Here is a 9,364-nt window from a genome sequence, read left to right as displayed (position 1 = left end):
AGAGGTCTGATCTTATAAAGGATCTGATACTTTTGAAACACTGTTGATGATTTTATTGTTGGTTGATTATTCATTTTCATTGTTTGAAGGCTCCGTTGCATTGCAGGCAGTGAAGTAACCTTTTCCATTAAAGGCAATAATAATAATTATTATTATTATTATTATTATTATATTTTATTGTGTGTGTGTGTGGCTGTTCTGTGGAATTTTTGTCTACTGAGTTTTTTTATTTTTTGGGGGGGGAGATGTTTTAATAACTGAACAACTGGTATGTTTCTTAAACAGCAATATAATCTACTGAATGTTTTCATTACTGTCAAAAATAAATAAATAAAAATTGTACACTACACTGTTATTATTCAATGTTTCCATTAATTAAATGTACATTTCAGATGTGTTTGCCTTTCATTTAAAACCTATAGGCTAACTGAGTGAAATAATTACATTTGCATATACTGTTTAGTGTTAAAATCTTGGACCCTTAAAGTCTTAGGCCATTAGCATTTTCACCAACTACAAAAAAAAAGTTTTTTAAGCCAGTTACAGTCAAACCAAAATTTATTCAGACACCTTCAACATTTCACACATTTTCACACTTCATTCGCTATAGTTTCGAAAATACGAGTTAAACTGTCTCGGAACAAATTCATCTTTATAATGTCAGATAACACCTAAACAAAGTGTCTGAATAATATTTGGTCCCATATTTTAATGAATTTTACTGGTAGTCCACTGTATGAAGAATTGTTGTTATAATATGTCACAGTTTACTTTATTTATATATTATTATATATTACCTTTATTTATTATTATATATTACATTTTTATTTTATTTGATTTATTGTGATATATTATGTCAGTAGACAATGGCAATTATACAAAAATGCAATATTAAATAATTAAATAATCTACGTATCATTTTATTTCCATAGCGACGTGTCATGCAGGCACAATAGTGCTGTTGTGTAGGTCTATCATGTTTTTCCTATTTTATTCAAATATCCACAAACTTGTTAACTTTATCCTAAACTATATGATATAGCCTATTCTGATTGTCAAATATGTGTAAATTAACTTGTTTTGTTGTTTAACCAAGCTTAATTACCATGTTAGTTGATCTATAATGCGCGCTGTCGTGTGGATCTGTCAGATTAACATCGCATAATTCACTAATTTCTCCCGGAAATACATGAAAGTAAGTGGTCAGTGAACTGGGAGAAAAACAGAGTCAACTTTATGGTTACCTACACAATGTGTATTTGATACGAGTACAATTTTAATTTAAATTGTTATTACCCCTTTCCGTAGTAATCAGTGTGTAGGCCTATTTAACAAGCTATATATGTCTTTTTTTTGCTAGTACTTAATCGAAATGTCTGTTTAAATGTCTGAAACCTAAAATAAACTTTGTGGTTGAAAACTCTGAACAGTTGTGAGCGCGTCTGACTCTGGGTTTTTTCAAATTCAAAAAAGTGCAAATTAACACCTGACCACTCATGTGGGTTTGCTACTGTTACAATTAAAAATTGTAGAAAGGTAAAAACATGCCAGGCCACTGATAATGGGTGTGTTAGATTTATAGTGTGCGAATAATCAAGCATTGACAATAATCAGTGGTATTGGTGGCACAGAGGGGCCACCAAATAAAATTCTGCTTAGGGCCACATAAAGGCTTGGGCCTGCCCCATATCAGTTTACATTTCCAAACATTCCTTTTGCCATTAATTGTAATAATCCAGTTTTGTATGCACAAGGAGTCTGAAAACAGCCAATATGCTCCCCACAGAGATCTGATCTCACCCTCATCCTGTCTGACAATTGAAGAAACCTTCCTTCCATTATAACCTTCTGCATGTGCTCAAAGACAGAGTGAATATGTTAGACCTGTCTCCTATTGAAAAATGTATGACCCATTATGGAAAGGAGAATCAGCCAAGATATTGGGCAAAAATTTTGCTAGTAATCCTCAATTCCCCAACAATTAAACATTGTAATTAAAAGGAAAGTTGATGTGACACATTAAACATGACTCTGTTTTAGATTTACAAAATTACAAATTGTAATATTTACAAAATGCAATTAATTTGGTCAGTGAAAATATTGGAGATCTTTGTACTTTTGTAAATAAACAAGAAAGGTTAAATAGGAATTAAGTAATCACATATTCAAAGGTTTTATTGCATTTTACAAAACAACCCAACTTTTTTCTGATTCGGGTTGTGTGGTGTGTATATACTGTATATATATGTACAGTATATATGTGTTTGTGTAATGCATTGTGTTTCCTTCTGAAGTATCAGTGAGTGTTTAAACCTTCTGTAAAAGTTGCATATGAGTCCCTCAGTTGTCATCGGTGTGAAAAGATGGATTTCAAAATCATACAGTCATTGCTGGAAAGGGTTCAAATACACAAAAATGCTGAGAGTTAAATATATGAGTGTCACAGCAAAGGGTCTGAATACTTAGGACCATGTGATATTTCAGTTTTTCTTTTTTAATAAATCTGCAAAAATGTCAACAATTCTGTGTTTTTCTGTCAATATGGGGTGCTGTGTGTACATTAATGAGGACAAAATTAACTTAAATGATTTTAGCAAATGGCTGCAATATAACAAAGAGTGAAAAATTTAAGGGGGTCTAAATACTTTCCGTACCCACTGTATATACCGAAATGAAAAAAAAAATATTATTATTATTCAACATTAATAATTAGGTTCAGATGAACAAGAAAAAGTAAATTCTAACTGGTCACTCATATCCCCTGAATTGGCCTTTAACCTGGCACCACGCTTTAAATACTTAATGGGGTCACCATTTGCAAGTCTGTGCAAAGATTTCCAATTATCTGGATGTTTGCAAAGACCACCGAAACTAGTTATACTCATTAATTGCCAAAAACCGGTGTGTGTGTGGTAAATGGTGTGATAAGCATAATTTTGGGGAAGCTGCGTTATGACTGTGCTGTTTTTCAAAATTATAATTGTGCATTCTTATTCTTGAGAATCATGACCCATTGTTGAGACATATTTTCCCTGACGTATGTCAAAAAGGATGGTGGGGCATGTTGGCATGGTGGTTGGAACAGTATGATCTCCAGGAAACTTTATTATGTTACCATATTGAATTTAAAATTAGACCTACACTCTTAAAAATAAAGGTGCTTCAAAAGGTTCTTCACAGCGATGCCATAGAAGAACCATTTTTGGGTCCACAAAGAACCATTCAGTCAAAGGTTCTTTAAAGAACCATCTCTTTCTTACCTTTTTATAATCTGAAGAACCTTCTTTCGCCACAAAGAACCTTTTGTGAAACAGAAAGGTTCTTCAGATGTTTAAGGTTCTTTCTGGAACCATTTAGACAAAAAGGTTCTTCTATGGCATCGTGAAGCACCTTTATTTTTAAGAGTGTATAAGGCCATCCATCTGAACTTGCCGCTAACATGACAAAGTTGATAGAAATTGTTGCATGTTTTCTGTAGGTTGCGATTGTGTCTAAATAAACCCAGCTGTTTGGTAACCAACCTTTTAAATAATTATTTTAAATATTGAAAGTCAAAGTCATACAGGTTTTGAAAGGCATACAATCACCCAAAAAAATCACTATTAACAGTTTATTGAATTTTCTTCTGGGAATAGTCATATAAAACAAACAGCAACTGTGCAAATTTAGAACCCACCCTAACCCATCCCAACCCGGGTAGACTTAAAAAATTTAAAATAATAATAATAATAATGATAAAATAAAAATATGTATATTAAAAAAATAAATAGTAGTAATAAAAATAAATTACTTAACACTTTCACATTCTTAAAAAAACCACACATTTCCATCAATAAACCCTCAGCCCATAATACCATCTAATTATATCGTAAATTAAAGCATAGGTACCTAATTTGATTATATCAAAGTTTACACAATTTAGAAAGACTTTCTAATCTTTAATCATCATTAATTGCTTTTCTTCTGAATAAATTCCTGTTAATCCATTCACAGGGCTTTTACTAGTTAAATTACAGTATGATGTTTCCTCTATGTGGTGATGATGTGGTGAATAATAGGTCTTCCCATGAGGTTGTGAGGTTGAACGTACATGAAAGCCATAACATCGCTCAACACTTTCAGAGACAGACACAGGATGATGTGTAAGTATCATATTAGTAGTGAGACATGGTGTGATTGAGGCCTTCAATGAAGGTCTCTCTTCCTTTTTAGGAAGTCCATGAACAAGCTTACGTCAAATCATAATCAGAGCTGAATAAACCATATGGGCATTAGTGGGCATAAAAATAATCCATATGGGTATAGTTAATAGTTTGGTGCTCATCCAGATCCACTAATTTATTCAAAAATACTTAAAAAATCAATTAATATTTACAGTGACTTGAATCCATATTTTCTAAGACACACATTTTTTAAATTCTCAGTAACAAACAATTTTGATAAATGAGTTTTGAAGTCTAATGTGATAATGACAAATATAATCATATAACAAAGTAATTAAAAGCCTCATGAAAATAATAAAATCCACTTAAAACAGGAAATTATTTCACACACACACACACACACACACACAACATAATATATATTAGATGTATTTGAAAATAATGCTTAGAGGTTGTTGTAGATTTTCGATTGTTTTATTTTTATTTTTTTATTTTTTTTGAGTCATTAAATGTACATCTCTTGAAAAAGGTAAAACACGTGTTTAAAGTAGATTTTTAAAACACAGGTTTCACACAGTATATGTCAGCTCAGCTAATGTCGGGTGCTGGTGCAAGCTCACATTAATTGACAAAAGCTATTTTTGGTTTTGTTTTATTTTTTGTCTATAGTGAACTTCAAGTTGCACCTGGCTCTGGATCTCCTTTGTACACATTAGCAAGAATTGTAAACTTAACCTTGTTTTAACCAACATACACTCTTAAAAATAAAGGTGCTTCACGATGCCATAGAAGAACCTTTTTGTCTAAATGGTTCCATTAAGAACCTTTAACATCTGAAGAACCTTTCTGTTTCACAAAAGGTTCTTTGTGGCGAAAGAAGGTTCTTCAGATTATAAAAAGGTAAGAAAGAGATGGTTCTTTAAAGAACCTTTGACTGAATGGTTCTTCTATGGCATCGCTGTGAAGAACCTTTTAAGCACCTTTATTTTTAAGAGTGTAGTCTCTTTGCATTGTTCAGTCCAAGAGAATTTAGTATTCATTTGTGTCTATGTAAAATGGCTCCTTTTTCTGCAAAACCTTAAAATGGCAATACCATGAGCAGAGGCATATGAAAGCCCTGACTTCTGGCTGTAGTATTACTGGGCCACATCAGCACTTTCTTTGGGGTCAGGATGGATACCATCTTTTGAAACTAAATGTCCTAGATAAAGTGCATGTTTGAAATGTTGTAAATCAACGCTTTATTTATTTCCAAGGCATTTAGACTGACACCTATTTTGCACCTTTGTTGGGCACTGTGGAAAATGGAAGGGTTGTTCCAAGTTAAAGTGAGAAACTCAAGCCCACAAGGCCATCAGTGTATTCAACAGACTTTTTTTTTGCTATTTATGGTCACGTGATGCTGGGCGGTGAGAAGTAGTGATTCATTATGAAACTTGAGCTAATTTATATACCACCTTCAGTTGTTCTTGTAGACTCACGTCTTGATTGATGTAAAATATTACTATTATTAATGTTAAAACAGAAATCACTCATTTTAAATCGCAATAATATTTCACAAAATTACTGTTTTACTGTTTACTGATTATATTTTTCCTATATGTGATAATATTATATACAAAAGTGGATACAATCAGTGTGGACAATAAGTTATTATCCCAAATTGTAGCCCATAGATCCAGGATCTATGCATTGTTTAGTTCTACATACAGCTGAAATCATTTTCTGTAGGTTGGAATTGACCTTATGTGAGAAAAGGCAAAATAAAAGCATGTAGGCATATATGTGACCCTGGACCACAAAACCAGTCATAAGGGTCAATTTTTTGAAATTGATATGTATACATCATCTGAAAGCTGAATGAATAAGCTTTCCATTGATGTATGGTTTGTAAGGATAAGACCATATATGGCCGAGATACTGAGAAAATCGCCTTTAAAGCTGTCCAAATGAAGTTCTTAGCAATGCATATTACTAATCAAAAATTAAGTTTTGATATATTTGCGGTAGGAAATTTACAAAATATCTTCATGGAACATGATCTTTACTTAATATCCTAATGATTTTTGGTATAAAAGAAAAATCGATCATTTTGACCCATACAATGTTTTTTTGGCTATTGCTACAAATATACCCCAGCGACTTAAGACTGGTTTTGTGCTCCAGGGTCACATATATGGTTTAACAACATATACATGGTACTGAAAAATCAAGATCTGCCTCACAGTAGGAATGGATCTCTTTGACTGTAATTCTAAATTGAGAAATGTCAGTTTGTGTGCTATTAATGGGCTTTAGTTTTTGTTCTTTTGAAGCCGAGTTTGAGAGAGTGGATGGATTGTGGGTGATGATTCTCCAGTGGTCACTTCCTTATACCCATATGCATTGTGTGTGTGTGTGTGTGTGTGTGTGCTTGCCTGTGCCCAAAAGTGTTGGAGGTGCTGAGAGAGTAGGCCTTGTTTCCACTCAACCTAAATGGAATATTGAGGTGTAATAGATTCACACGACAAAAACACACACAGTAGTGCATAACACGCAGTTTCACTGGAGCCCCAACCCAACAAAATACTCAAGCACTAACTTTGAGACGAGATCTTTTCAATTCACATAGTGTCTAATTCAGTGTCTAGAAATCATATATCGCCAATTAAGACCAACACTGAGAACTTTACAGTTTGTCTTGTGAGTAATTCAATAAATGAGTGATAGAAGCATTTTTTCATTTTCATTTCTCATCAAAGCTGTTTGACCCCTGTAAATGCTATACCTAAACACAGGAAGGAAGCATGAGAATAGAAGTACAAAATGTACTGCTTGCACGAAACCCCTAAATGTTCATGTGTGGTTCAGCAAACACTGCAGTGAAATCAACCTGAGGGTCTTTGCAGAAATGACGAGGAATGAACCCGCAACCTTGCAAAAAATTGTCTTGTGGTCCATAGAGGTTATTCAAAAACAGCTGACTAGAAACTCATTTGAGTCGCATTCATCTCTGAGCTTTTCTCTGTCCCTAATTTAGCACTATTATCAGTTTAAGTTGTTCATAAAATACTCATTATTAGAGAAAGTGAAAGAATATTATTTAGATTTAAAAAAACATTTTTTATAATTAGCTCTGGAAATGTTCAACCAAAAAATCAACATAATTTCCAGAGACAACCAACCCACTATCACATGCAAATATTAGTGGCCATGGAAAAACCTCGACACAAAATGTAACTCATCTCAGAGTGCGAGACATCCTACCTTGATTCACTTTTGAAATCAACGACAGTTTTTGCAATTTGCAATTTTTTATTGACCACATTTATTAACCATTATTGATATATTACTCAGTCAATATGACCACTGATCCTATGAATATACAATCAGACTTTAAAGAAAATAAATATTTGTATTTAATCTACTTTCTCCTGATACAGAAGCATATTAGTGTTCATTCAATCTGAAACTCTTCTGCACGACTTTCCAAAATAACTTAATGGCCACAGGCAACTGATACATTCAAAATCAAATGTGAAACAGACAAATTGCATTGCATTGTATCTCTGAGGACCTCAAGGTAGTCCAGAGATTGCCGACCTCTTCATCTGAAATCACAATCATGCCCTTCATATGCATGATTGTCCTCCACGATCAGTTGATCTTGAAGAGGCCAAAATAGTTGCTGTGATAATTTTTGCTGATCAGAAGGGGGTGTGAGACATTGACAAAGAGCCAATCGGACTGCTTGAGATGCTGAAGCGAGCCTAGATGACTGCTGGACATCCATGGCTGTTTGCTCCCCGCCGTACAAAAGCCCTCTTGGTGATCTTCCATGATTGTCCGGTTGCGGCCGTTTCTCTGCCGACTCATTATGTGAGTGTAAGAGTCTCTGGGGTTGCACTTGGGTGAAAGAAACTCCACGCGGGAGTAAACAAAGTACAAACCGGTCATGTTGACCTGAAGGCCGCCATTGATGTACTTGACGCCTTCTGTGAAGGCATCACCGAGATTTGCTTCCCACTTCAGAGTTCCAGCTGATCTGCTCTGGTCTGCATGACCTGAACAAAATATCCTGATAAGATACTGTTTTGTAGCAAAAATGTTAACATTTTGTTCAGCATGCCTTCTGGACCAGATCTTACCTATCAAGTGTGCAGCAGAGTTTTGTGTGTTCTTGTTCAGCTCAGCAGGATTCAGGCCTGTGGAATGATAAAGCAAGCAATCGGGTCATCATGTTAACCAGAGAAGATTTAGCACAGGATGAAGCTGATAATTGGTAACTTGGTCACACAACTCACCAACTTGTTTCTGTGGAGTGAGGCTCTGCATTTGTGCGGGTATTTCCTGTCATTGGAGGGAAGAAAAAAAGGGTCACAAATTGTTCGTTACACACATATTGTGCATTAAAAAATATTCTCAAACTGATACAAACAGGTCTTTTTGCAAACATAGATATATCTAAAGTTAATTGACTATTAGTTATGAGAAAGAGAGGCTGGTGTTAGGCTTCTGTACAGATGAAGTAGAAGATTTCCTGTAGCCTTGTGACCAGTGACCACAAGTTTTTTTCTCACTTGTAATTCTGTCCTATACTCAGTCGCATGTACATGATGGAATGGAAACTGAAAAATGATACTATACTAATCAGAGATTCAGATTACATAAACAAGAAAGCTCTTGGCTGCTTTCCAGGTGGTGTATAAATAACTATCTATCAAGGCTTACAAATCTTTTACCAATTGTGATGCGTCAATATATATGTGATTCAGTGTACTGTAAAGCATTTGGACACCTGAACATGGATTTTAATTCCACTGAATTGAATTAAAATAGCATCATTCTAAGAACTAATTTCCCGTCTGGTTCACACAGGTGTCCTGGCAGTGTAACCATAGGTGTAGTTCACCACATTAACTATTAACATGATCCAGTAACATTTGGTAACCAGAACGTATCAAAATACTTAATAAAATATTATATATCTATTATATATCTATTGTTTTTGTTTGTTCTTTTTGTGAAATGTTTCACTTTTGCTATCTTTATTGAAATTAAATGTCACTTTATCAGATGTATTATAGATATAAAAATACATTCTTTTGATGATTTGAATGCATCAAAATACATTTTGGGTCACTGTATATATATATATATATATATATATATATATATATATATATATATATATATATATAATACACTGTTAAGTCACTCTC

General features: G+C 33.9%; 1 protein-coding gene across 1 annotated transcript in view; it reads right to left on the bottom strand.

Moving 5' to 3' along the window:
* Positions 1 to 7,744: 7,744 nt before the first annotated feature.
* LOC107597819 (tumor necrosis factor ligand superfamily member 6-like) overlaps positions 7,745 to 9,364 on the bottom strand; it is a 2,202-nt gene continuing 582 nt past the window's right edge. Inside the window, exons 2-4 of the mRNA XM_016289008.1 lie at positions 8,447 to 8,492; positions 8,291 to 8,347; positions 7,745 to 8,206 (exon numbers count right to left, since the gene is read on the bottom strand). Of these exons, the coding sequence (XP_016144494.1) occupies positions 7,800 to 8,206; positions 8,291 to 8,347; positions 8,447 to 8,492 (510 nt within the window). The 3' untranslated portion in view covers positions 7,745 to 7,799. The remainder of the gene's footprint in view (positions 8,207 to 8,290; positions 8,348 to 8,446; positions 8,493 to 9,364) is intronic.

This window comes from Sinocyclocheilus grahami, unplaced genomic scaffold (genome assembly GCF_001515645.1).
Source record: "Sinocyclocheilus grahami isolate Dianchi unplaced genomic scaffold, SAMN03320097.WGS_v1.1 scaffold237.1, whole genome shotgun sequence".
NCBI classification, from domain to species: domain Eukaryota; kingdom Metazoa; phylum Chordata; class Actinopteri; order Cypriniformes; family Cyprinidae; genus Sinocyclocheilus; species Sinocyclocheilus grahami.
Note: the sequence above shows the minus strand (reverse complement) of the source record. Positions and strands in the feature narration are given on the sequence as shown.